Here is a 26,776-nt window from a genome sequence, read left to right on the forward strand (position 1 = left end):
GGAAATCTTGTGTCTGGAGCTCTCTTCAGTTCCATGTCGAGCCTGATTAGTCAATCCCTCACTTATCTCTAAAAGACCATTGCATCTACAAGAGAATTCTTAGTGTCTTTTACTCCAATAGCTCTTGGCCCCGAAAGTGTAGAATACCAATTCTATCACCATGGATCTGACACAAATCGCTCTATCGCCTGCTCCATTTACCTAGTTCCTGAGATGGTCACCAACCACAGGTGAGAAATCTTTAAGATAACTTTATCGATCTATTCTTCAGGGAGAGTCACAAGTAGTTAGTCCAGGTGTTTCTTGAGTACATATTTGTCCTAACTATTTGGTTGAAAGCTTGTTTGAAAACATTACGATTAATAAAGATTATCCTTTTACACAATACGAGCAGGTAGTTAGTTATAAACGTAAATGGGTGTGTTGGTCTCAGTGTTACACCCCCCGATGGCCAGGTCAGCTGAAGAATAAGGTCAGCCTCCCTCCCTAATAATAACAGATATCACAACTTTGTGGCCCTTTCTTTGCCCTGTCAGATGAGTTGTTTCGGTAGATATACAGAAACTTCATCTCGACAAGGAACTGCGGCCTTCGACTCGGACAGATTCCATGTACAACCAGCCAATGCATGGGCTTGACAGTAACAATCTGTTGTACACGGAGGATCGCTTCTCATGATCTTAGGAAACTGCTTGGTGGATTCAATACGAATTCAAGCCTCGAAGTCCATGTGCTTTATTCTGGTGTTCCCTGCGAACCTTGGCCAAGGACCATCTACCTCAGGCTTCTCTCTACTGCTCTCGTCTGCTTCTTGTGGATAGGTGTTTCATTTAGCCCCCCGGCTAACAGAGCTTCAGACTACGCAGTTTCCGCTTCGACGGTGTATGATATCTCTTCACTAGGAACTGTTATATACCTACATTGTCAATCTGCCGATGGGGGACTTACGGGCTGAGAGTTGACGGGGTAAAAGTCGACTCGAATCTGGCTTGCACACTAATGCAAAGATAGCAGATGCTCAAAGGGTAGTTTGTGTAGGTACCTAGGTACTCAAGGCATTCTTCTTGTCCAATGTAAGTATTTGATGGTTGAGAATAAGAAGAGTCTGTATTGAGAGAAGCGCTTAGGAGAAGGCTGTCGAAGGTGGAAAGAGCTTAGCAAGCAAACAGACAATAAGAAAATAGAAGGGACAACCTGTTAGATAATAGCTCAGTTCCCTACTCGCCGCATATTTTGAAGACAATGAGAGGAAATCAGGTACGGGCAGCCATTAATTTGCGGGCTGCCAGTTGCTGCTGCCTGAGGAGCCAGGTGCTTGACACTGGCTGCCAGCCGTCAAAGCTGCTTCCGCAAGTAGCTTCCTCAAAATTAAGACCATTCGTGACGCAATGCCGTCTCTTTAACTCTCATCTCAATTTCATTCTCATTTCTCCGCATCGACTTCTCCTAAGTACTTCAACCTCACTTCCTCCAGCATCGCGAACAACTTCAACCCGACCCTCCTATATAAGGGGAACTCGAGAGCTACACACCCCAACACAATAAAGGCTGTTCCTGGTGTAGTTATTCAAGCTCTGCCAGCCTCCTCAAAACTTCAAATGCGCCTGAAAGAGCACCATGTTCTACAGTCATGAGAGTAAGTAACACTATAGGCTCGAATTTCTCTCCAGCAAGCTAACATGAAACTCAGTTCTCAGTAACACCCAATATGGGGTTGCTACCATCTGGTACGTCTCGGACACTGAGTATCCCCCAAATCCCTCACTTATACGTTCAACTAGGCTCGTCGCTACTGTAGGAAAGAGCAGCCAGAAGCGGCTGACCCGCAAGGCAATCCAAGGCGTCGACGTCCCAAAGGCATGCGAGACAATCATTGATCCGGGAGCTCCTTTAGCTCTACGTCTTCAAGGAAATCTCCTTTATGGAGTCTCTCGTGTGTATTCTCAGCAATGTCATTATGTTCTTTCAGATGCCGAAAAGACACAATCCAACATGATGACATTCTTTCGTGCCATGAACACAAATGAAACGGATCCAAGCGCTGGCAAGGCAAAGTAGGTGAAAAGAAAAGACTCTTTGTTGGACTATACCTTTCTTTGTGACTAACATCTCACTCTTTCAAGGCGATATCAGCTCACTCTTCAGGACGACCCGTCCTTTGATCCTTTGTCAACTGTGCCAAAGCTAGACCTTTTGGCCAGTGTCGACGACTTAGTTTTCCTTTCAACTCAATTGTCGACACAGAACAATGTCTCCCAGATGACCCCCTTGACCCAAGGCACCAGTTCTTCTGGTCGCGGAAATTCACTGTTGAACTTCGATATCCCACAATCTTCTCACTCTGGTCGGAGCTATCGCCTTCCAATTGACCTGGACCACGATTCTCCTTTCACGAAGCCTCTTTATACACAAGAACCTCTGGAAGAATTCAACCCTCTTGGTGAAGATATGGCAAACATGCCAGGCCTTGATCTTAATTTCGATGCTGATGGTAACCTCATTGATTTTGGCGACCTGGGGTTGGAGCTTCCTGCTCTCCCCGGAACTCCAGCATATCAAGAACAACTCCAAATTCAAGCCGCCGACGCAGCCAACCTCGACACCAACAAATGGCAAGACGCAGGCGATAACGTAATCATCATGGGAGATGACCCTCTGCCTGACGCTGAGCCCTTTCCTAGGCGCCCAACTACTGCAAAACTCAACTCCGAGGCCAAACCGACCTCTGAGTCGACTGAGATTGTGGAAGCTAAAGCACCCCTGCGACGGGGAAAGCCACGCCGGAAACACCAGATGATCGATGGAAGGGATTATGTGACTGCAGCCGAAATTCGAAGCTGGAGTGCGAATTACCTGGACAACATGAAAGCCAATCTCAAGTCACATCGAACAACTTCAACAACTCAAGCCCGCCACAACGCCAAAGCCATCCTTTTTGACAACGGGCTTTCAGGTGTAGCTAAAACACCGCTGGGTCCGGCTCATCCCCTAGCTGAAAGGTTTTCCGGCATGTCTCTTCTGGCGCATCTTCAAGGACGAGATCCTGAGCAAGAATCAGACTTTCAACAGCGTGGCCGTCGTCGTACCTCAGCAGAGGCTTTCCCGGATGCACAAGTCGAAGATCGAAATACCCGACAGAAGACTGGGGCCCAAAATGATGTCGATGAGCTTGGGCGCGGCCTTAACGATGACATAGGTGCAATTATGTTCGGGGAAGACCTTGCCCCTGAGATGGGATTGGACGCGGCGGGAGGCCTGGGAGACCGCCACTCATCTTCGATGGCTCCTTGGAGTCGTCCTCCTTCAATTGCACCTGGATCCTCTCTTCGAGGGCACGGGAGTGTACAGAAGAAACATCCAGCTCCGAGTCCACTGCACCGCCGCGGTAGTGCGGTGCTCTCTATTGAACGCTTCAGCGATATTCCCGACTTTCCTCACAATTTTGGCGACCTAGCAGTGCTACACTCAGACTCTTCAATGGGGGACGAGGGACTTATGGGTGACTTTGGTTTTGCCAATAGTAAAGACACACAAGACTCTGGTATTATCGATACTTCCGCCCTTGACTTCTTAGGTTACGCTACTACGCGCGCTCGAGAAAAGGGGTACACTCGGTCCGGGGATCGAATTGATCGTCACTGGATTGATTTCAAGGCACTCACCGCGGAGCTCGACGATTCGACCAGTACAAAAAGGTTTGTTTCAGAGGCGTTCATGCACGTTCTTGTTCTTGCCACTAAGAACGCCATTGCCGTGGAGCAAGAAGGCATCGTGAACAATGAACCTTTTGGTACTATCCGCATCGGTCTCACACTCCCCGAGCAAGACGACGAAATGGCCGATGAGCTGACCTAGATTTGTTCTGCAAACTGAAGGGGAATATATTCACAGAAACATGGTCTCTATATATGCACCACAGGCATACTCTTGACATGGACAACTCGAAGGGGACATAAATCTACGGTTTTCAGCGGTGTTGCCGGGTTCACTTTGATGGGAAACCGGAATCAGTTTTTCTTTTCTTGTTTCTTTTTGGAGTCATGGGGGATTTTTCGCCGAAGGCAATATGGAGGCAATGGAACAACAAATACCTAGGAAATGGGTACAGATGTACATAGCAATTCCGGAGGGTCAGATAGAGCATCAACTGGTATTCAACATGGGACATGGGATATGGGATATGGGATATGGGCAATTTGCGATGGAGGCGCATCGCTTTCGTTCTCGAGGAAATAAGAAATTAAAATTAAAAATGGTTTATTTCAGTACTATCAGTCATCTATTCGTAGAACTCATCATCTGATCCAGGCTCTCGATCCTCAAATGCCATGTATTCGAGAGCATCGGCGGATCCAGAGTTGACAAACTCCCAAGCCTCATGGACAGTGTCTAGAATGGAGTCATCGAATGCGAGACCCTGTGGTGTGGTAGAGAACGTAGCAATGTTTCCGTCAATGCTCAAGGATTTTGTTCCGTCGCCCTGTTCGTAGTATAGCTGGTAAACGGGCGAAGCCACGTCTTGACCATTCGAGACAGCAGACAAAAGGGAAGATAGGGTTTTCTCTAAAACCGTTTTCGCAGACGGGGTACAAACGGTAGTGAGATATATGACAACTGTTGGACTTTCGTTAGCACAACTATTCTTAAAGGATATGAAGAGAACAATAGTCAAAGAAAACAAGGTGCATATCAGGTTGTCAGAGATAATGATCGTCATTAGGGTTCAGACAATGTAGATAAGTATTTGGTATGTGAATCATCATAACACCAATAGGAAAAGAAAAAAAAGAGGGATTTAACTCACATTGTCCAGAAGGACACTCCCCAGTGTCGCTTGAGTGTACCATGGCATAGATTGGGAACTCCGAAGAGCTTTCACCCTCGGGGACCGACCCTGCTGGGAAGGCGACCACAGCAACCGCAGGCACGGGAGCGCCGTCGGTAGGTATTTCAAATAGCGAAGACATGTTCGACTTTGTCACTGCTGTGAGCCTACTGATCCGAGGACCATCGGGGTCAGTTGTTTCGGCACCTTGAATCACCAATTTGGCCTTGACATCAATATCGTTCGTAAACGAAAGCTCAAGGGGAGGTTCGCCTCCGGCGGACTCAGGCCGCTGCAAGTCCTTAATGCCAGAACCTAACATATAGATTGCACCGCCAACAGCAGCGGCTCGGCAGCCCACTTGAGCTACCTCTGATAGCCCACCCCATTTAGGATAGACTGCAGCAAAGCCAGGACCAAAGACACCCATTGAGGTCAAATGTCTACTGATTGCAGTCAATCCGTCTTTGACTGATATCTTGCCATCGTGGCTCAGAGTCAGTGTGATGATGTAGGACTGCAGAGTCGCATCAAGTTTGAACTCAGAAGCCAAAAACTGTGCCAGCTCCTCATCAGCATGTGGCTGCCACGTATCGATTTGAGGTTCGGAATTGAAATCAAGCACAAACTTGAGGAACTTCATCAAGGACCGCTTGGACCGGGCTGGAATGGACTTGTCGGAGAAAACGTCTTCGCGGGTCGAGGGTATCCGACTGAGCGAGGGTACAGTCGTCGAATCCGAAGAGGACCGATAAATGTAGAAAGAGCCAACAGCAAGGAACTCGATTTGGCGGAACGCTTTCGAATCGACGAGCTGGGTGACCAGCTGTGACCGTGAGTGTATCAGCTGGGGCGCAAGAGCCAAGCTGTAGGCCCGCGCTGAACCCAAGGCGTCTTCATCTCGCTTCGCTTCCGCAGCAGAGAACAACCGAGAGGCATCAGCAGATCGGTTCTTTTCCGCCCATTCATCAGCCTCTTGGAGACTGAAAGCGGCTTCGCTACCGCCATAAAAGGGGTTGGGATCGACATGAAGTATGTTTTTGCCTGAACGCGACAAAGCTCTTCAACAAAGAAGGCTGGGTCAGTCCGACCGAGGCGACATCTCGACGATGGAATCCAAAGCTTACAGGGCGAGGAGGGACTGTTGTAGCCCAGTGCCGCTGATCACTACATCCCATAGGGTGTCTGAGAGGGATTCCATGGTTGAGGAAGAGATTGTTAGGGAGGAAGGAAGGGAAAGGAAGCAAAACTGATCTGCCCTTTTTATGATACGCGAAGATGAAGAATATTTCAGGTGGGGCAGGGTTGCTAGGTCAGCAAGCAGCTGGGGCCATGGATGGTAAATAATGGAAACCATGTGGTCCGTGCGTGACGGCTGGTAGTAATGAAAAGGATTGGCCGATATTTTCCTCTCTTCTTCTTCTTTTTTCCTCATCATCCGCTCAGCCCTTTACGCAATATCTACCTCTCCTGGCGGAATATTGCTGCGGCGTGGTAGTTTCATTACTACTTACTTTATGAGTGGTAGAGCAAATTGTCTTCCGGTATCTCCTGCCCTAGAATAAAGTCTGAAAGGGTGGGTCGAATGGTATTGACACATTTCTTCTCCAATGCATGACACTGTAGTAAAATCTTAGCATGAAACAACCAGGTTCAGGTATCTGTCTATTTATTGGGGTATCATTAAACTATGATTGCGCGATGGCGGCACTGAATTGTTCCCATCGCTTAGTAGCCCAGCCCAGGAATTGCTCTGATGTGAGGAACTGAGGAGTCAAGGCCGTTCCTCCATGCTTTGAGAGGGACAAAATCTTGACATTGCCATCCTTACAGTCCACCACAATTGTCACACTCTCGTCGCAAAGTGACTCCTCCAGCCTGTCAGGGTCGACGAGCATCCAAAACTCGCCATCAGTAGGTCGGTCGGTTTCTTTGCCAGTGAAAACGACTGCTGTGCAGGCGATTGGGATGCTGTTGATGCTTAGAGACTTGGATTCTTTACGGGAGCAGACGATCATCTCTCTGTCCATATCGAATCGTGCTCCAGGAAGCTTTGTGTCTCGGAGTGCGGCCATGGTAGCAGCCCAAGCAGCGTCAAATGGGTTTCCATCGAATGAGATAAAGAAGATATCGATGTAGAGCACCCAGTAAGCCACAACAGACCGGTTCTCGTTGGAAGTGTCTATATCATCCTCTTCCATACGATCTTCAGCGGCTTCTAGATCTTCCAACGATGTTGTGTGCCATATTCGCAGGTCTTCCGGCTTAATAACATTGGAGCTGTGAAGGAGGGAGTATATCCGTGTGCTGAGAGTTTGGGCAAGAGTGCTTGGTGGTCCACCAGGAAGAAACTGAGGGGCACATCCTGTAGCAAGCTCGATGTTTGGAACCAAGAGGTCGTACTCTTTCAGCTCCGTTTCGGTATTGGAGGCACGATAGCTCGGGATGTTTTGAGTCAGGATAGTCTCTGCTCGTACGCCGCAGATGACAGTGGTGTCGCCCATGCGTACTAGAGCGCTTCCATTTGCATGCGATAAGCTTGAGGCGTTTACTGTCGGGACTCGGACCTCATCTGAGGCTCGCCCATTGCTTCGGGCTGGGCGTACATCGTTGGTAGGCTTGAGGTTGGCAAGCAGATACGGGTGAGGTGAAAGCTTGGCAAAGGTAGATCGAGTGAGGCCAGCATCGGACGCCATTTCTTCCAGTATCGGTGATATCTCTTCGTTTTATTCCGCGAGTGGAGAGAAAAGAAAAAACTGAACCTGGTGTGGCGGTCGAGATTGTTGACCAGGCCTGATGTTGAATCAATGATGAAAAGTTGTAGACATGCTCGCAGCCTCGTGGGGTCGTTGGTGGGGATGTGTCTTTTTTGCGACCAGTCAGCATCTACCATTTTACGAGGCTGAGATTATCCTAGCTTTCCATCGACAGACGTAGGGTAGGCGAGCATCAGACAGTTGAATTTAGAACTGATGCGTTATGCGAAGAGTCAATCATGTCTATTATCATGAATCATTTTCAGCTTTGACATACTTTCATAATTCAATTCATAGCCTACGTGCACATTCAAGCGTGTGTCCAACTGCGTACCTTCATAGCATTTGATATCAGGTTAGGGTATCTCTGGGCATCATCTGAGGTTGCAGAAATTCTGTTGCTCAACTTTTCTTCACCGGACTTATTTTTCCGTGCCCACTACCCACCTGGAAATACGACGAGGAACATGACCTTCAAGGTTCGGATCGTCATCACCAACAACAAACCATCATCACTTACACCGTCAGATCGTCCGACAGGAGCAAGAGGAGGCATGGCAAAAGCGACCAACATTCTACAGTGCATATAAATGGGAGCTGGGATCCTTTGTTGGCCCCCTCACGTCATGGCATCGCTGTTTAATCCCGCTGCGGTCCTCAGCCACTGTGCATGAGAGGCGACTTATCACCAACAACAGTCTTGTGCTTGTGCGACTCGCTTTAGGTGTATGCCGTTTCGCCGTCGCATCGAACGATGGAGCAACATCGATAAGAAATTGTTCCTGACCCATCTTATCGCACTCGGATGATTCTTGACCCCTTTGAGCCTCCAATGGCCGAGAAGAGCAAGGGTATTCTCGAATGAGGTCAAAAGCTTTCCTAGCAGATAAGCTACTGTATCTAGGTACGGATACATGAAGTGCGCATGCGCTTGAAACCCCAGAAAACTAGACAATGTCAACAGCGAATCAAAGCTGATCTGTTACCGCCCGCTGACAATCCGCCTGAAGAATCGCGGCGTCACTAGACCAATCAGGGCAGCCTATCGCAACTCATCACCATCACAGCACAGCGTTACATCTTGAATGCTCCACAACCGACCTACAGTACAGTCAGTCTAATGGCTGCATCTCTTGCTCTTCCGCCATCCGAACCCCAATACATTCATTGCCCAAGAAGAGTTACCCGTCTTTTTGGAAGGTTGAGTCCAAGTCCAAGTTCCAGGAAGAGCTTGCCCAGATGGATCGGGTCTTTTGGAGCGTCCAATCCCAAGCCCTACTCAGACGCTCATCTTTTCCACCTTCATGGTTGAACCAACGGCTGTCGAGAACTTGGCCACCGAGAGCTATATCATCACAGAATTAATCTCTCGTCTCGTACAGCATGCACTAGCCATGATGATGCTACCTTTAGCGCTCGTCACGCTGTTATCTCAACCAGGAAAGGATTTCATGGTAATAATTTACTACATGGAAAGAAGCAAGAAACATGATCCTGGCTCTCATCAAGATCCCTGATCCAACATGTAGTACTCGAGCTCCATCCTGGTTCCTGACCCTTGAAAGAATCGACCCCCCGCCATCGTGTTTCTGCCTTTCTGGACCGTGGGTTTCTACTGTACTTCTGCATGTCACCCACCTTGATCACTCCGCCTGCAACCTGCGTCTGTTTTCCCAAATGTGCCGGCTCGCGGCTGTGTGACAGCCGGATGATCCACCGTGGGGAGACGGCATTTCAACAACCAGCCAATATCAGAGCTCCGTCAGCCGCTGGCCCCTTGAAGCTCTTTGGCCACCGTTCACAATCATATGTACATATGCTGTATGTTGACTCGTTTGCTGCACACTCTTCCCGCACGTCAATCTGAAAATCCACTTCCAATTCCCTAACTTCCCTACCCCTGCCCAGAGTGACAAGCTTGCCGCCGCCATATCACAAGAGACACCCACCATATGCAGTGCATTTGTTAGTACTTTTCCTGCTGAGCCTTAGTTCTGCAGCTCTACTGTTCTCCGCTAAACGGTGAGGATCTGATCGTCTGAGGCCATATATTCGGCCGCATGCCCTTTGAGACTCCACTGTAGCTCCCGCCTTTAAGACCCTGCTTCCCAACACCTTAGGACAAACCGACAGAGTTCTTTTTGTTTACCATTTCGACGTGTTACTTGTCTTTGCCTTTGCAGGTTTGATGAAATAATTTGGTATATTTGAGGGCCAACTGATAGTCTCATTCGTGCATACTCTACCGGCTTGCGATCTAGCGACTTGGATTCTTCGCCTCAACAGAACTCATACAGACCGACACACAATATCGCCTAATGTCGAATTAAAAGTGTTTTTTTTTGCGCTTTGTCGCCAATTTGTTATAAATCTTACTGGAGTTTCAACGCTGGTCGAAATGGCTCCCAACTCAAATATCCGCCACACCCTCGAAGAGGCCGCAAATAACATCTCAGGTCTAATCAAACGGATTTCTATACCCTTGACACCGACAAGCCCGCCGGGTCTCGTTCAAGCACATACAATCGATCCATGGGAGAAGTCAGGGAAATATGGTCGAGGATGGTCCTACTTTGCACTCGCCTTGATGGGCACCGTGCTCATCATGCGCGTCTGGCACTTTTGGCAAGACAAAATTCGACAAGCTATTTATAAGCAAGAAGTAGAGGAACATTATCAAAACCTCTATAATGCTGAGATTGAAGCCACATCTGGAATGAGAAGTGGTCAAAGTCAGCACTTCTTCCCTGAAGGCCACGACGCGATGGGCGAGAAGCACTTCCGACCCAAGGCGCACTTCTCTTCTGTTAACATCATCAATGACACGCTGGCTCTGTTTCGATGGATATTCTATCGCCCCATTCCAGACTTCGTATGGGGAAAACGCCGAGTCACATTCTCCTCTCTGGCAGTTCTCACCACTGTCTTCGTCACTCTTGTCTTTGTGGTGCTCTATTGCTTCCTGCAGCAACCTCTCTACTGGCAGAGCATTCAGTTTGGGTCACCTCCGCTGGCTATCCGAGCTGGCATGATCTCTATCGCTTTGACCCCCTGGATCATTGCGACCAGCATGAAAGCAAACCTACTTACCACTATTATTGGCATTGGCCCAGAGCGGCTGAATGTTTTCCATCGATGGGCAGGTTACTTGTGTTTGCTTCTATCACTTATTCACGCTATCCCCTTTTATATCCAGCCTGTTTGGGATGATGGTGGTATGGAAGTTTTTCAACGCCTGTTTCCTGGTGGTAGTGGCATCATCTACGGCACAGGTATTGCCTGTCTTGTTCCCCTTATCTGGCTATGCGTCGCCTCACTTCCTTTCATCAGGAGAACAGCTTACGAGGTCTTTGTGGTTCTCCACGTTCCAGTTGGAATGGTTTACGTCGGTCTCCTGTTCTGGCACACAAAGAATTTCCTCATGTCCTGGGCATATCTCTATACAACGATTGGCATCTGGGCCTTTTGCTATTTCTTGAGGCTTTTCAAGTTGAACTGGCTCAAGCCCTGGCGCATGTCTTTTATGGTTGGCGATGAAGCAGCCATTACTCTTATGGCCGAAAATGCCATCAAAGTCACTATCCCAACACAGATGAAGTGGAAGCCTGGCCAATACGTATACTTGCGAATGCCGGGGATTTCAATCTTCGAGAACCACCCCTTCACTATTTCTTCCCTATGTAGCGATGATTTCCCATCAGAGTACGGCGAGCAATACCGTGACTGCACCTTGGTTTTTCGACCCTACGGCGGATTTACACGCAAGGTGCTGGACACTGCCATTGAGAAAGGACCTTTCCATACTTATCGTGCGTTCCTGGATGGCCCTTACGGTGGCATGCGCCGCGATCTTGCTGCCTTCGACACCTGCATTCTTATCGCAGGTGGTAGTGGCATCACAGCACTCGTGTCACAGCTTCTCAACCTTATCAAAAGAATGAGAGATGGTAAGGCTATTACCAAGAAGGTTGTGGTGGTCTGGGCTTTGAAGCGACTGGAAGCTATGGATTGGTTTAGGGAGGAACTTCGGATTTGCCGCGAGGCCGCTCCCCCAGAGAGTGTTACTTGCAAATTCTTTGTGACCTCGGCTGTAAGATCGCGTCCAAACCTGGACGGCGCAAGCCCCTTCAACCAGAACAATCCAAATGGCCCCAACGGACCCAGAGCCCTGAGCCACATGTTCCATGATAAGCTGGATGGATTTGTCGCGGGTATCGCCTCCAAGAGAAACTCGGCCTTGATCCAATCTGAGGCTCAGGGGGACCCAGAGCGTGAGCGCGAGCTTCGTGCCGAGGATGAGGACCGCATTACTGCTCTTCCACAGCAAAAGTATCTCCAGCCTCATTCATTCCCACCTCCACCCCCAGGACCGCCTCCCACCAACCGGGAGGAATCTCTCCGAAGGCTTGAAGGGCATGGCTATCCTGAAGATAAGAAACCTCCGATCGACGATGTCGATGAATCTACAGTGAACGATGGAGAATTTCACTTCAGACCCATGAAAAATGACAATCCTCCTCAGTTCAACTACGCACCTCGATCACCTCAGCGACTTCCAGAATCGTTCCCCACCGAGGAAGAAGCATTCCCAGTGCGAGCTCCGGAGCTTGCACATCTTAGGACGGCCAACCCCGAGGCCGGAAGAACACGACCTACATCCACTTTTGGACCGCCATCTGGCTTCGATTTCGGGTTCCCGCAAACCCCAACTGAGTTCCAGAAGAGTCTGATGCGATTTGCGTTTCCAGTGCCTCATCAGATCGATGGAGGCTGGAGCGTCGAGTATGGGCGACCAGACCTGGGCTACATGCTCAAAGAATGGGCAACCGGAGGTGCTGATGGACGAGGTATTCTCGGCCGACGCACAGCTGTATTCGTTTGTGGCCCCCCAGCCATGAGAGTTGGTGTTGCTAACACGGTAGCTCGACTCCAGGCAGAGATCTGGGGTGATGATGAGCTAGAAGAAATCTTCTTACACACAGAGAACTACGCTCTGTAGGAGGCCGATAGCATTGGATGCACGTAATTTGGAGGAGGCTGTAATTTTACAAGTTGGCGAGGGAAAGAGACGAAGCGGAACAAAGAGATACCATGAGCGTTTTGAATTTTGATGACTTAGTATACCTACCTAGTACCTATCCGCACCTTAAACGATGTAAGGTGCACTTAGCTGGAACATGTGGCCATCGAGCATGAGCTATATAATATCCATCTATGAAATATTTACCACTACCTATTATGACAATTCATTCTGTCAAAACTCTGTCTGGCCCCGTGATTGTAAGAGAAGACATGGCATGATGGCATTCATGACAGATGGGGAAGAATATGGAAAGTGACCATAAGGGTTCATGAGAATGCCCCTCCCCCTCTGCCCCTCTTACAATGGAAGTCATGATGAGGCAAGGAGTTTAGAAGGTCGTGATTGGGGAATTGGATCAATTGAGGACCTTGGGGGTTGCAAAGTGACTGTGATTGCCCATTTTAGTAGGTATGATGAAGGAAGCAAGCACCTTGATGGTTTCCTTTTGCGCTTCAGTCGTGATGCGCCCAACGACCTAGGTAGGCAAGTCACGTCAAGTCAAGCCTCGAATCAAAGAGGTCCTCAAAGATACAACATCTCTCTAAACTCTTGATCATTGATAAAAAATCTTTTTCACAATACTCTCGCCTCCGAATACATACTCACTCTTCGTCGGTTTCCTTTATTGTCAAGTGCAGTATCGCCATCATACTTCTACGACCACTTACACCCTACGTACCATCTCGAACACTACCCCAGGCCTCGAATTCGATAATCAACAACAATGTCAGCGTGGCCCGAGACAGATCTTGAGAAGATGACCAAGGGATGGTCTAAAGCCATGGAGTTCTCCAAAGCCCGTCTCCAGCGTATTCATGATCTTGCAGAAGACCAACTTGACGACGCTATCAAGGCAGGTCACTTGGTTCTCGAAAACGTGTGCCTATTCATGCACGCCTGCGTAAAGCGCGGCCAGTATCGGTATGAAATCCGTTAGAGAGAGGTTGATCGCCAGCTAATAAATCCTATAGCCCTCCCCTTGGATTTTGGCAAGTCCTCCATTCCGAGTACGGCATTGTTGTCTATCCTTCTGCATGGCAAGAAGACATAAATATTCCCGGGATGGGCATAGACGTGACCTTCACAGAGGCATACCATGGTCACATCAGTAAGTTACCATTCCCTTTCAGTTAACCGTCTGCATCCGTTTCTATCTTTACTTACACAAAAAATAGTGATGTATGGTGGATCACGCACCAAATATCCTCCCCGCTGCCCATTTGAGTTCATGCAAGAACCTCCGCCAGTCTACCAGAAGGAAACACCTAAGATAGAATCATGATGGGAAGACGCAAACCGAGCTGATTCAAGGGCTCGGATACCTGACATAGCACAACGATCGTGGTTTTTTAGCGGGTGGGTTTGGCGATGGAAGTGCGCCTGGAGTACGGGTTTAAGTAGTCGAGGCATAACAGTCAAAGACGCAAAAGAGTCAAAGACGCAAAGTCGCAATCTCAATTTCAGCGAACGAATCTTTTTAGTTTCAAAGAACATCAAAAGAAAGAGTGCATTCATTTCCATGTCGTCGGGGTGTCAGAAGAATCGGCCGTCAAGAGTATAAGAGACGAAATACTTTGGTCATCTTATGCCGGCTTAGGCTAGCGTTTAGGCCACTTTATTTCTTTACCCCCAGCCTTAGAAGACAACTCTTCTGACACCCATTTGCATGTACTGTATGAGAATATTACGTTTCACGCTGTCCCACAGCTCCATCTCTGTTGGCTCTCCAGACTCCCTCCTCACCTTCGAACTCCTCCCGTTTCCATACCTCAACCTTATTCTTACACTCCTCCAACGCCTCTTCACCAGCTCTCCATGCTGCTTGTCGATGCGGGGACGATACAGCGATCAAGATGCTCTCCTCGCCGATAGGAACAGCACCAAGGCGATGGACCATAGCTACCCCACGGAGACCATGCTTATCACGAATGTCCTTTGCAATGGCAAGCATAGACTTTAAAGCACGAGGGTGGTATGCTGTGTACTGTAATTCCTTGACTGGTTTTCCCGCAAAGTTATCGCGGGTGGTTCCTGTTGTTGAGTTAGACTCGCAAGAACAAACAGGAGAAGATAGCAAATGCGAGAGCTTACCTGCGAAGAGGACAATAGCGCCAGCCGAGGGACTGCGTACACGGTCCATAATGGCTTGGGCGTTTAGGTGATCGTGTGTTAGAGCGACGTAGCAATCCTGGTCGGTTTGTTCCCAGACATCTTGAGTATTTTCTGTGTTGGCCATTTTGGAATGATATGTAGGTAGGTAGGTAGGTTAGTAGGTAGGTAAGTTATAAAGTTTATCTCTCAGTTTCTATGAGAGTATCGAGACCTCAAATTCAAATCATACCATTGTGGGTGCTGCACCCGTAACTTATCTTAAATCAGAACTAGACATGCGCTTTGAACTATTGATCTTGTAAGATAGATTTGCCTTGTCTGATAGTCTATATGAGTACCTATATAGAATTAATTGCTGATGCTACAAGCAGTCGTACTTGAACGTTCCTAACATCGCGCTGTAAATGACTAAGCCCCACCTGACGTAGGGAAACAGGTACGGTACGGATACGCCTTGACTTTTTCGAACTTTGATTCACAAACTCCTTATCTCACTCGTACAGTTTGATACCTTTATGAAACCAAATCTGTCTTTTATTTTTGCCTCCGAGGAAAACTACAAGCTGAACTGACTATGCACGACGACCACCATATGCGATCCTCCGATCGCTCGAGGGACGACCATCAAAGAATGAATAGTAACGACGAATATCAAGACCGAGACGCCGGCTACCGATCGCGGCAGGGTAAACACATAACCCGCGCCTCAGGCGGAGATGGGGCATTCGAGAAGGACCTCCATGGATGATATGAGCCTCGTAGCTAACTTCCCTACGGGACGGCGAGATCATTCCAGATCTCCACCCAAGCAAGATTTCCACGACGATTCTCGAGGAACAGACTCTCGGTACCGGGACAATGATGATTACGATTACGACTACCGATCTGGTAGCTACGACGACGTGTACTCAGAAAGAAGTGGCGGAACCCGGGAGACACGCTACAACGCTCGCGACGAACATGACTACCGAGGCATGTACGATGATGGCTACATGGACGATGACGATCAAGGGAGACGGCATCCCGAGGACCATAAGCACCAAAGTAGCAGAAGAACATATCGCGACCACGATGACCCTCGGCCGCGGTCCCCATCCGGAAGCCATCATCACCACCGCTCCAACAGTCCGACACGAGACGCCGGCAAACCCAGCGATACCGTCATTCTCGAAGGCCTGCCGTTTAGTATATCGTCGAATGAGGTTGGTACCCTACCGATTTAAACAAACTGTTTCAGCAAACAAACAATGGAGCCTCGTTTGGTTTTGAGAGGAAACACAATTACCCTGGAAAATATACCAATGTGTCGGTCCTATCTCTTCATCATGACAATGCTGGCGACAAAATACATATCTTTAAAAAGAGTCGACGTATCAGTTCTCAAGACTAATTCACGGACCTACAGCTTCGAGACCGTATCTTGAGCAACCCCGTTGCCGCCGACTTCCCGTCAATAGATCTTCGCATTTCCGCTTCCAAAGGTAAGCAAGACATGATATATATGTTGTTTTATATAGAAACTGATGTGCTCGAACAGGAAATCGTAGAGCGTTTGTGCAGTTTCAAGAAGTTGATCATGCTATTGCTTTTATGAGAGAGCATTATCCAAAGCTTCTTGTTGAAATGGCACACTCCACTGATGATGTCCCAGAAGGGAGATTCGATGCGTACATTCACTACGCTCGAAGTCGAGATTCGCGCGATGCAACAGATGTCCGTGGCATCCCTGGAAGCGATTGGACTTGCCCAACCGTAAGTAAACTCTCATCGTCGACTACGCAATTGCTGATTGGAGACAGTGTGACTTTTCCAACTATTCTACTCGTACCAAGTGCAAGATCTGTGGTGGCCCACAAGCTGGTAGGTTGGCTCCAAATGCGTTAGCAGTAGCAAAAGCTAACATTGTCGTGCTAGCTCCAGCATGGCAGTTGAGTCTTACAGGCATGGCAGATGCCTCGGATGTACCCGCGCAAATCCTTGTTGTCTATCCTTTAGCATCGTTCGTGACAGAGGACATGCTAGCCAACGATATGAAGCGTCTAGAGCTTGTGAAGCCTGAAAAGGACAAGGACACCTCGAACAGCGCACCGAAACTGAAGTCTACAGCACCGACTGGTGATACCACAGGCTACGGCGCCCGACCCGGGTCCCTGCATCGAGTCTTTCTCATGCGCGATGCCAGCACTGATGAATCCTTCAAATACGGATTTGCTGAATTTTGGACTGTGGAAGATGCCACAGCTGCTGTGACCAAGTTCCAGAAGTCGAGATCGTTCACTGTCGCCGCTTGCCCAGTGACGGTAGCGAGCACTCATATGGGCGTCTTTCTTCCTGAAGAGCGAGAGGTTGTACCTGCTATCGAACACATGTCGTTCAATCCTCTGTTCAACCCGAACCTTCGGGTCCGCTATAGGGATTATCATGTCTATCCCAGTCAGCAGATTATCACTGAGCAACCTCCCGCAGGCGAGGGGGAAGTGAAGGCGCGCGAAGAAGAGGCAGCCGATAAAAAATCAAAGAAACGCAAAGCAGAGGGAAGCATAGCAGCATTGCCCGCGAAGAAATCTGCGCCTGTGATGGCAGGCCGGATGGCTATGTGGCAGCAGAAAAGCAACGAGCTTCGTGAGGAGAAGGAGGCAAGGCCAGCGAGGCCAGGAAAGGCCGAATTCAGCGATGTGAATCGAACACCGCTACGTATAAACCTTTCAGGATCTGGTGTAGATGCCCCCAAACCTCAGAGTGCCATCAAGATCTCTATCTCTGGGACTGCGACTGCGAAGCTCGACACCCCTGAGATCACAGCTCCCGACAAGCAGGCTTCACCCGATGAAGTCGGTACGCCTGGTAGCTCCATGCAGCAAGCATCAGCGTCAGAGGAACCTCCAGTTTCCTACGTTGACCGCGATCGACTGATGTGCTTGATCTGCATGCGAAAGTACAAATCAGTAGACGAAGTCAACATCCATGAAAGATCTCGGAACCATAAGAATGCGACGGAAAACGAGGAGCAAGTCAAGGCTGCATTGCCCAGACTAGCGACGCGCGACAAGAGACTGCAGAAGCAAGCCCAGGACAACCCCGACATTGCCAATGCTACTTCCCAGTACCGTGACCGTGCCAAGGAGAGACGAGCCGTCTACAACCAACCCACCAAGCCCACGACCGCATCGCAAGGGAAACCCAAATCCGCTCCTAAGACAGAAGAGGCCAGACCGACCCCGAAGCCTGCCCAGTCCAAGGGAGCAGGTATGCTGGCCAAAATGGGTTGGTCTACAGGTGCAGGTCTAGGAGCCAATGGGGAGGGTCGAACTGAAGTCATCGAGACAAATGCCTATCAGGAAGGTGTTGGGCTGGGTGCTGAGGGCGGTAATCTGGGCGATGCAGCGCAGTTGGCTGAGCGCAAGACGAAGAACACCTACGCCGATTACGTGAACACTGTGCAGGACAAGGCACGGGAGCGATACAACAAGATGGGCTGAGAACTCGACTGACAGTGCCTGGATTCACTAAAGCTTGGGAATATAAATGGGCGGGCGTTATGGAGATTTTCTTTTTTAGAAGCACGGATTAAGAATGAAACTTGGCGTCTTAATAATACGATAGACTTAAGTAGTTTTGAAAGATTTCTTGTTTTCTATTGTCTAGTAATCCGAGCTACTGTCAAGATTGTACTAGTCTTACATGGAAACTGAGAGAAACATGTAAACGGGTAGATGTGACAGCGTTTTGTATGTATATATGTAGCCAGGGGTATCGTTTTATATATACAAAATATACCATAAATACCACAAAACCTTCTAGCGACAATTCATCTAACATGCTATTCTAATATGCTCACGGGATCTATCTTCTACGCTGTATGAATTATACCAGAATGCTTACAGAGCAGCCAAAGCAATACCCGCAGCTACGATGAGGCTCACCAAGGAAACGGGAGAAATGTGACCGGCAGCGTTCTCGGGCTCTGAGGAAGGGTTAGATAACAGAAAACTGGGCGAGGAAAAGAGTTGTTGATGACTTACCTGGAAGTCCGGAAACAGCTGATAGTTTGGAATTGGCGTCGAGGTCAACGATCTTTGATTCCTTACCATGGGCGGCCTCAGCGATTCCCACTTGCTTGTTTGCCAAATCATAAACGACATAAGCTGAGCGTAGGAACGTGTCGCCAAGAATCGTGAAAGTGGAGGTTTGTACTCCGTAGGTGCTGGAAGGTGAAATGCCAAACATGCAGACACCATCCCAGTCCTTGAAGTAATAGTCGAGACGGGGATCCTTGAAAATATCCTGGTTATCAGGGAATGCATTGACGATCATTTCGCTCATGGGGACAGAGATTGTCTTGTTTTCGAACTGGAAGTCGAAGTTGATGCCTTTGCCCTTGTCTTTTGCGTAACCGCAGTCTACAAAAGGGATGTTGACGTCTTGCACGCTGAGGACATCGAAGGCCTTGTAGATTTCCTTGACCTGAGCGTCCGGCATGAGACAAACGGTGGAGCCAGAGTCAAGAATCGCGACTGTGTTCTTCTTGAGAGAGTCCATCTTGATACCGTCTGGTTTCTTTGGTGTCTTGACCTCCAAACCCTTCAAGGCGACGCTGAAGGAGGTGACGTTGAGAGACTTGGTAGATTCGGGCAGCAGGGGAAGAGTGGCAAGCTCGCCATAAAACCTTTGGGTGTCGATGCCACCGAAGAGGACGGTTCCTTGATCGGAACTGAGGTCGTTCTGTGTTTGGTCAGCGATGGTTCAAGGAGTTTCAGAGTTGACTCACTAGCCAGAGACTGTAAGCAGCTGTGTCAATGAGACCCTGAGATACCATGTTATCGACAATGGCAGGGTATGACTTGTTGGCAGCAACGTTGGCAGAGAAGCCTAGGCCCATAATACCAGTTGGGCGAACAGACTTGACTGCAAGACCCAGCTGCTGCTTGACAGCTTTACCGCCTATGGTGACGGTATCATTGAAGTAATCACCCTCAATTCGCCGAGTGTCTAGGTATCTGATATCAAAACCATCCCGGTCAACAACCTTGAATGTACGACTCTTGTCAGGGTTGACTAGAGACTCAGTGTCAGTGTCGTCTCTTACTAGCTCAGAGTACGAGTATGACTTACAAGTAGTCATGCAGTATCCATTTGTTTGTTGCGCCTCCTTGCTATGGCAGAGATCGGTATTTTTGGAGTTGACCCAGGTATCGCTGCTTCCAGTATCAAGAAGGAAGCTAATGTTCTGGGGCGGCGTTCCAATCGAAAACTCGGCATAATATCCACCTCCAGTGATGTTATTCAGTGCCTCGAGGTCTAGAGTATCGCGTTTCTCGATGGAGGCGCCATGATGAAACCCGTTCTTCACAAAAGGAACAGAGACTGTGCCAGCAGAAGCCCCTACGGCGAGTGAAGCGAGGATAGTGGAAGTACGCATGACTTTGACTAACGGTCGAAACTCTGATAGTACATCCACTGATGAATCAATGTGGCACGCGTCGATCGGAGATTACAGTTCCAGACGGACGTCAGAGAGAGAGTAACAAATAAAGAACAAATAAAGAACAAACAGAAAGAATGAACAAGAATAAGCTTAATCCCACAATATCCTATCCCCAGAATCAGATAGATTAAAACTAAAAAAAGGGAGACGGGAGAATCGAGCCAAAGATAGGATAGTTTTGAGTGGAGGAATGATTGAATGGAAACTCTTTGACGGTTTATTTAATGAGCCAAGACTTGACGGTTAGACGGCATTGGCGGCGCCACTAAAAGCCAGGGACGGTTTAATTGGCTACTTATCCCCGAAAAGAACCTCTCTCATGGAGCGCTTTTAGCGGTGGGAACGCCTGGGGAAACGCTCTAGTGGCTGAGTGAATAGTGGAGGATGACGCTGTCAAATCCTTGGATCCTTCTATGAAACCTTCAACCATTAGTATTGACTTCCATTCCATGATATGGACCTCCGGTATATACTCCATATATTCAAGATCCCAGTGTTGTGAGTAATACCCAGCACCTGGTTTTAATCAGGAAGTTGAGACTATTTCCAGAGAATGATGTCCATATTTAAGACCGAGATAGTAATATTAGGTAGGTAGGTATGGATGGTATCAGTAAATAAAACGGACTGGGACGAACAAATAGCAAACTATAGCTTTGCAGACTTCTCCCCACCATCCTGCTTAAGCCGGACAACACCCTGCACAAAGTCAGTAACTAGTATTTCAAAACGTCACAGCCTAAAGGGACAACACGTCAAAACTCACCTCTTGGAAACACGTCGCCAACAAGGCTCCATCCTTGCCAAAGATCTTCTGCGTGACTACGCCCCTGCCATCTCCCGCCCACGGGCTCTCCGTCTCTGTGAACATCCACTCATCTGCCTTGACCGCCGTCGGCTCATGGAAGTAAATGCTGTGGTCCAGACTCACCATCATTCCCACGTGATCTCTCTTCTTCCAGTCCTCGACATCAGAGCCCATCCCTTCGAACTCGCACACCTCTTTGACTTTCTCCCGTGTCTTTTCATCCAGCGAGGGAACCTCTTCCGGCGAGAACGGGAAGCGCCATAGACCATGGAGACGGGACACCGTGCCGATGAAGTAGCTATCCGACATATAGGCCAGGGCGTTTAGATGTGCTTGGTGGCCTCCTGCAGCAGAGATCTTTTGTCGTGATCGCATCCACTGTCGGCTCTTACGGTCTTGCGGCTTGATTTTAGGGTCATTGGCGCCCAGCACCTCAATTCTATGACTCTGGAAAGGTCCTGTCCTTGCCCATTCTGGCTCACCATCCCAGTCATCTGCCGGTGAAGACACATTCTCGGGCAGAGTCGCCGCATGGCTCACTTCCCGCTGCTTCTTATCCGGGCTTACCTGACGGACGAAACTGATAGTCGTGGTGAAGATGCACGCGCCCTTCTGTCGTGCCTGAACCGTACGTGTCGCGTACGAGCGGCCATCGCGTACTCTCTCGACGTGATAGAGAATTGGGGTCTCAGATGAGCCAGCGAGAAGGAAGTAGCAATGAAGGGAATGCACCAAGAAAGTCTCTGGGACTGTCTTTTGCGCGGCAGCGAGACATTGTGCGATGACAGCGCCACCGTAGATACCACGAGCTCCGGGTGGCTGCCATTGAGGATGTGTGTTTGTGAAGATATCCTGTGCTTAATTAGCAAGTTGAGCTTTAGACATGAACAAAGAGATGGATATGATGCTGCACGCGTCTTGTGGTGTAGTAACTTAGATCGCACTATGTAGCTCGATGATGTGAAGTATAACTTACCTTTCCTAGAACCTTGAGCTCTGTAACGTCCAAGACATTCTCAATCAAAGACTTGTTTTCATCGTGCTCTGGCGGTCGGAGGAGCGTTGGTCTAACGTTTCCCTCGATAACGGTCATTCTATAACCTTGGCCGCGTCAATCAAACGCGTTATTACTATAACAAGTAAACTCGTAAGTTAGTTCTAGTAGGAGGTAGAAAGACGTAAAATGAATTGGGAGGAAGAATAAAACTGCAGACCGAGCGTTTTCATGTGCTGCTAAAGACGGACTTAGATAGGTTGATAAGAAAGACGAGACTCATACGTAACCCGCCCCTGACAAGTTTAAGGTTAGGGACAGGACAAGACTATTAATTTTTGCCGAGGTTCGGACCTCTGCCGATCGTGGGGTCGAGTCGACCGAGTTATCGGCCAACCCGTGACCGGCATTGGATGTTAGGTACTCAACACTCTACAGTACCTAGGTAGGTATAGAGCACTAATTCTCCGGTCCAGGAATTATAACGGCACATCAATAGTAGAGAGCAAAAAGTAAATTATTTGGCCGTCATGCTTCTGCGACATTCAATGCAACTCATACTAAACACTCAAGACCTCTCTTCTATACGACATTCCTCTTATCCATCTCGTACCCCGATTGTGCTTGTTTCCTTTGTTCGGTAATGATTAACAGCTTGGAATCCAAAAAATACAATCACCGTACTGTATCCTGGTCCTCATCCACATGATCTTCGTAAATCGGCTCCAATCCTTCCCAAGCAGCTTGAGGGTTGCCCTGTGGACCAGCCTTCTCGCGTTGCTGCCAGTACTTGCCGTTAAATTGCCAATACTCCTCTCCCGTAATCTCGCAACGTGCCTTCTGGAACCAAGCCGGCACAAACTCTTCACCACGTTCCTCTCGAAGACGTCTGCGAGCTCGCTGGGCGTTTTCTAGACGGTTCTTCTCCTCGGCAGCAAAGTCGTACTCTCCGTCCTCCATCGCACGTTGGTCAGGTCGGAGACGAGAGTCAGTAGGAGGAAGCCATGGCCGCAGCTGATCATCGATATGGTTGAATGTCAGAACAAATGGCGTCAGGTTGAAGGGAATACCAGCTGGTCGCTCGTTTGCCTTCCAGATGAGGTATGCCCGGTTGGGGTCAGTCAGACCGCCATGTGCCATATCGCCACCACTTTCCTTTGGCTCGTCGACTGCTGCCTCGTAACCCGGGGTTAGACGAGCATACAGCTTGGAATTCCAGCGACCACCAAGGCTGACGCGCACTTTGCCAGAGGCATCAGTGACCTTTCCAGATACTTGGTATGCGCTAGAAGCCTTCCAACCACGTGGTTTGAATTCGACATGAGCAACCTCCCCTGTTGTCCAATTCTTAATTTCCATGATACCATAGTTGTCGACAGTTGGGTTTCCAGTAATGATTCCGATGACTGAAGAGGTAACCTTCTTCCACGTGTATAGCTCTTCCTTACCTCCAGCATTAGGACGAAGTTTGAGGAACCATGTACCTAATGGGTTGATGTCGAAAGATTTACCGTAGAACTTGGATTTGACGGCCGATTCTCCCCAGTAGGACCACTTGGGCGACTCTGCGTGCGCAGCGCCAACAGGGGGATGGTGGCTGACTTGTTCGATGAAGAAGCGGTAGCCCTTGTCGGGTCGCACGTATTCAAACGTCTCTCCCAGAAGGGGGTTGAAAGGTTTAGCCACGCGACCAATGGTGGAAGCATATTCACTAGCAGCAAATGCGGCCACGTAGATGAGTCGCTCAATCGAGTCGGCTCGATCCGCGGCCAGGTCAAGTAGATCTGCATACTCCATATCCTCACCAGCACGGTAGAGGAGTGAAGTAGGTTCGTTGAACGAAACAGGCAAAGTCATCTTGGTCATATCTTTGCCAATCATAGACTTGAGAATTCCCTATTCCAAGTTAGCATCACAGTAACTTCGCTTTTACACAGTCCACTTACCCAGAGAGAAATCTTGGGCCGGTCATCGGCGTCCATCTTGAGCCTAGTTCGGATACCGTTCTCATAACCCTTATACGATGAGCTGATGTCCATTCCGCCAGACACCACTATATCTTGGCTTTTAGGCTTAATCTCGTCAGCAGGCAGTTCCGATACTTCAACCTGACCAGCATCCACGGCATCAAAGAACTCGTCCTCTTGTTCAGATTCGCTCTCGGACAAGTCCACGATAATCGTAGGCTTCCTTCGAACACTCTTCATTGTGGGTGGCTCGGGAGACGCTGGTCCGGGTGCGGGTAGTTTAGCTGCTGCATCTTCGAACTGTCCTTCCTCATCCTCCTTTTCTTTACCATCGTCCAACTCCTTCTCTACATGTGTGTCCTGCACGGGAAGCTCAGCCCCAACAGGGATGCCACTTTCGATGACCTCCCGCAGAGCCCTCTTGGTTGCCTTGCGCTTCTTCTCTGCCTCTCCGACACGAGCTTCCAGAACCTCCTGCTCACGAGCCACCTGTGCCATGCTCTCCTCCCACATGCGTCGCATGTTTGCCTCCCTGTCAAGACGGTATTGCCAGTAAGCATCACGGTCCTTCGATATCCGGAGCAAGTCAGCCACGAGTGTTGACAGACTTCGAATCGCAGCATCGTAGGTACCCAAGGCTTGAGATACGCTATTATCAGAAAGAGGCGTGTTGGGGTTTTGGTTAAGCTCGTTGATGAGGGCCTGGTGAACATGAGACATTGTTTCGAGCTGGAGCTTAGCTGACTGGGCGGTGATATTCAATGCGTCTTTCGTGGCGGTCGGCTCTTCATGGATGCTCATATCGTCGCCGTAGTCATCCTCGTCATCCATGTCATTGTTTGTTGGTGCTCCATTCTTGTGTACCCTTGAGGCACCCGCATCCGTCTCGACATCCACGAATTCGTCGTCTTCCAGGCTACCAGTAGTGCCAGGACTGGCCTGGCTTGGTCGTTGATCGACTGAGGATATTTTTGAAAGTGATCGGCTGGGAATTTGAGAGCTGTTTCTGCGTAGGTCCGTTACACTGGTACCCTCGCTATGAGATTCCTGGAGGGAAAGCGTGCTGGGATCAGCCTTGGCCTGCCTCAAAAGCTCTGCGCCACGAGCTGCTCGTTTCTCTTCCTCCTTTGCCTGATCCTTGGACCACTGAATTGAATTGTTGAGGGCCCAGAACCATCGTTTGGCCTCAACTTCGTGATTTGCCTTCAAAGTATACTTGACTGACGATTTTCCATGGATTTCGAATTTTGTCTTTTCGTCGGGACTCATATGAAGCTTGGCAATTCGCATATTGATAGCTCCACGGCAGGCCGAGCCTGCGTCGTCCTGGTGCTTATAGTAACTGAGAACACCATCTTCGAGCACGAACCAACGCAGCTGGTAACCCTTCCTGTAGTTGGTCCATTTCTTGAGATAGCCCTTCATCTCACGGGCCTCTCGTCCAGCGAGAGGGTCACTGGAGGTAGAGCCTGGGGTGCCTTGAGAAGCAGCCTGTCCAAGCACTGCTTTCTCTTGGATTCCTCGTTGGGCAGCAACAGCTGCAGGAGACTTCTTGAGAATAGCTTTTGTAGCGTCGTCACTGGTGACGGACTGGGGCAGCTTGCCCTTACGATCGCGACGGAACGGGTCGGCACCGTGGAGGAGGAGAACCTGAATAAGGTTGGTATTTTTCTTTCGGGCAGCTTCGTGAAGCAGTGTCCCGCCAGTCTGAACTGTGACAGGCTCGGATGCGAATTCGGGGCTGTTGATGTCGAGAACAGTCTTGACACGATGTTCTTCGAGAACTCCAGCAAGTGCGCCATAATTGCCCCGCGCAATCAGCTCTTGCACTTGCTTGACCTTGGCCTCGGCAAAGAGTGATCTCGAAAGCTGCAGAAGCTGGAAAATCTCGGGGTTTCGTGCTACGTCGAGTGGCAATTTGCCTTGGGCGTTTGCGATAGCATCGTTGATGTCCTTCTGTTCCAAGAGGAGCTTCACCACCGTGGTTCTGCCCTGGATCGCAGCCAAGTGAAGCGGGGTGTTCCCATCCTTGTCACGAGCGTTCACGTCGATCGATCCCTGCCCATCGGACAAAACGTACTCAATGACGGGGAATTCAGCACATTGGATAGCTAAGTGGAGAATTGTAGTATCATCGAGGGCACCTGTGGAAGAGCCGTTTACCGAAGAAATGCTCGGGCGGGGGGCGTTTTCGGCGGTTTCGCGAATGGCACGGGAGATGGATGAGGTATCGCCACTTCGTAGAGCCTCGACAAATCTAAACTTGCGGACAGATTGCTCGAGGCTTGCAGTGCTCTTCTCGGCAGCAGGCGATGCGACGGTCTGCTGAGGCTTGGGTGGTTGCGAGTGGGAAGCCGTAGGAGAGAGACCAGCCGAGGAGACGGATTGTTTGGCGGCGTGGCCACGGGGGCTCTGTTGGTGCGCCATGGGGTTGATCGGGGTCGGGGTCGAGGATGAGGGAGTTCGCCGAAGCCTCCCGTCTTCGGAACCTGACTCTTCGTCTCGAGTATTGTTGCGCCGCAGAAGAGAGAGGGCGGCAGCGGATTTGGACCGCTTGTGGGTGCTGAAGACAAAAGATAAACAGCGGTCAGTAGGTGGAACGATTTTGATGCTGGGGTGGTTGGTGTTGGTCAAACAGTCCAGAGTAAGGCAAGGCCAGACTCGGAGGGGAAGCTAAGTTTAAATAAGAAGAGAAGCATCCAATGTCTGATGTGGGAATGGACATGGACATGGACACAGATACTGT

The 26,776-nt window shown here is 49.3% G+C and overlaps 10 protein-coding genes across 10 annotated transcripts; 4 read left to right on the top strand and 6 right to left on the bottom strand.

Annotated features, from left to right (window-relative positions):
- Positions 1 to 1,617: 1,617 nt before the first annotated feature.
- FIESC28_06811 (uncharacterized protein) lies at positions 1,618 to 3,855 on the top strand (the record flags this gene model as incomplete). Its single annotated transcript, XM_031160953.1, has 4 exons — positions 1,618 to 1,636; positions 1,691 to 1,727; positions 1,782 to 2,054; positions 2,124 to 3,855. The coding sequence occupies 4 exons, from the start codon at positions 1,618 to 1,620 to the stop codon at positions 3,853 to 3,855; spliced, it is 2,061 nt and encodes a 686-aa protein (XP_031014997.1).
- A 424-nt stretch (positions 3,856 to 4,279) lies between these two features.
- FIESC28_06812 (uncharacterized protein) lies at positions 4,280 to 6,026 on the bottom strand (the record flags this gene model as incomplete). The annotated part of the gene is made up of 3 exons (XM_031160954.1): positions 4,280 to 4,614; positions 4,805 to 5,886; positions 5,953 to 6,026. 3 exons carry the CDS (start codon positions 6,024 to 6,026, stop codon positions 4,280 to 4,282), a joined length of 1,491 nt encoding a protein of 496 aa, XP_031014998.1.
- A 487-nt stretch (positions 6,027 to 6,513) lies between these two features.
- On the bottom strand, positions 6,514 to 7,521 carry FIESC28_06813 (uncharacterized protein; the record flags this gene model as incomplete). The annotated part of the gene is made up of 1 exon (XM_031160955.1): positions 6,514 to 7,521. One exon carries the CDS (start codon positions 7,519 to 7,521, stop codon positions 6,514 to 6,516), a length of 1,008 nt encoding a protein of 335 aa, XP_031014999.1.
- A 2,458-nt stretch (positions 7,522 to 9,979) lies between these two features.
- Positions 9,980 to 12,580, top strand: FIESC28_06814 (uncharacterized protein; the record flags this gene model as incomplete). The annotated part of the gene is made up of 1 exon (XM_031160956.1): positions 9,980 to 12,580. The coding sequence occupies one exon, from the start codon at positions 9,980 to 9,982 to the stop codon at positions 12,578 to 12,580; it is 2,601 nt and encodes an 866-aa protein (XP_031015000.1).
- Positions 12,581 to 13,388: 808 nt separating this feature from the next.
- On the top strand, positions 13,389 to 13,946 carry FIESC28_06815 (uncharacterized protein; the record flags this gene model as incomplete). Its single annotated transcript, XM_031160957.1, has 3 exons — positions 13,389 to 13,585; positions 13,636 to 13,772; positions 13,840 to 13,946. 3 exons carry the CDS (start codon positions 13,389 to 13,391, stop codon positions 13,944 to 13,946), a joined length of 441 nt encoding a protein of 146 aa, XP_031015001.1.
- A 402-nt stretch (positions 13,947 to 14,348) lies between these two features.
- FIESC28_06816 (uncharacterized protein) lies at positions 14,349 to 14,900 on the bottom strand (the record flags this gene model as incomplete). Its single annotated transcript, XM_031160958.1, has 2 exons — positions 14,349 to 14,695; positions 14,756 to 14,900. 2 exons carry the CDS (start codon positions 14,898 to 14,900, stop codon positions 14,349 to 14,351), a joined length of 492 nt encoding a protein of 163 aa, XP_031015002.1.
- A 592-nt stretch (positions 14,901 to 15,492) lies between these two features.
- On the top strand, positions 15,493 to 18,255 carry FIESC28_06817 (uncharacterized protein; the record flags this gene model as incomplete). Its single annotated transcript, XM_031160959.1, has 5 exons — positions 15,493 to 15,978; positions 16,182 to 16,257; positions 16,314 to 16,528; positions 16,576 to 16,636; positions 16,691 to 18,255. The coding sequence occupies 5 exons, from the start codon at positions 15,493 to 15,495 to the stop codon at positions 18,253 to 18,255; spliced, it is 2,403 nt and encodes an 800-aa protein (XP_031015003.1).
- Positions 18,256 to 18,654: 399 nt separating this feature from the next.
- FIESC28_06818 (uncharacterized protein) lies at positions 18,655 to 20,195 on the bottom strand (the record flags this gene model as incomplete). Its single annotated transcript, XM_031160960.1, has 4 exons — positions 18,655 to 18,740; positions 18,799 to 19,498; positions 19,545 to 19,831; positions 19,889 to 20,195. 4 exons carry the CDS (start codon positions 20,193 to 20,195, stop codon positions 18,655 to 18,657), a joined length of 1,380 nt encoding a protein of 459 aa, XP_031015004.1.
- A 714-nt stretch (positions 20,196 to 20,909) lies between these two features.
- Positions 20,910 to 22,162, bottom strand: FIESC28_06819 (uncharacterized protein; the record flags this gene model as incomplete). The annotated part of the gene is made up of 3 exons (XM_031160961.1): positions 20,910 to 20,960; positions 21,028 to 21,921; positions 22,046 to 22,162. 3 exons carry the CDS (start codon positions 22,160 to 22,162, stop codon positions 20,910 to 20,912), a joined length of 1,062 nt encoding a protein of 353 aa, XP_031015005.1.
- Positions 22,163 to 22,738: 576 nt separating this feature from the next.
- FIESC28_06820 (uncharacterized protein) lies at positions 22,739 to 26,457 on the bottom strand (the record flags this gene model as incomplete). Its single annotated transcript, XM_031160962.1, has 2 exons — positions 22,739 to 23,959; positions 24,010 to 26,457. 2 exons carry the CDS (start codon positions 26,455 to 26,457, stop codon positions 22,739 to 22,741), a joined length of 3,669 nt encoding a protein of 1,222 aa, XP_031015006.1.
- Positions 26,458 to 26,776: the final 319 nt, after the last annotated feature.

The sequence above is a fragment of the Fusarium coffeatum genome (genome assembly GCF_003316985.1).
Source record: "Fusarium coffeatum strain FIESC_28 chromosome Unknown BRIP53273_contig_145, whole genome shotgun sequence".
Lineage (NCBI taxonomy): Eukaryota > Fungi > Ascomycota > Sordariomycetes > Hypocreales > Nectriaceae > Fusarium > Fusarium coffeatum.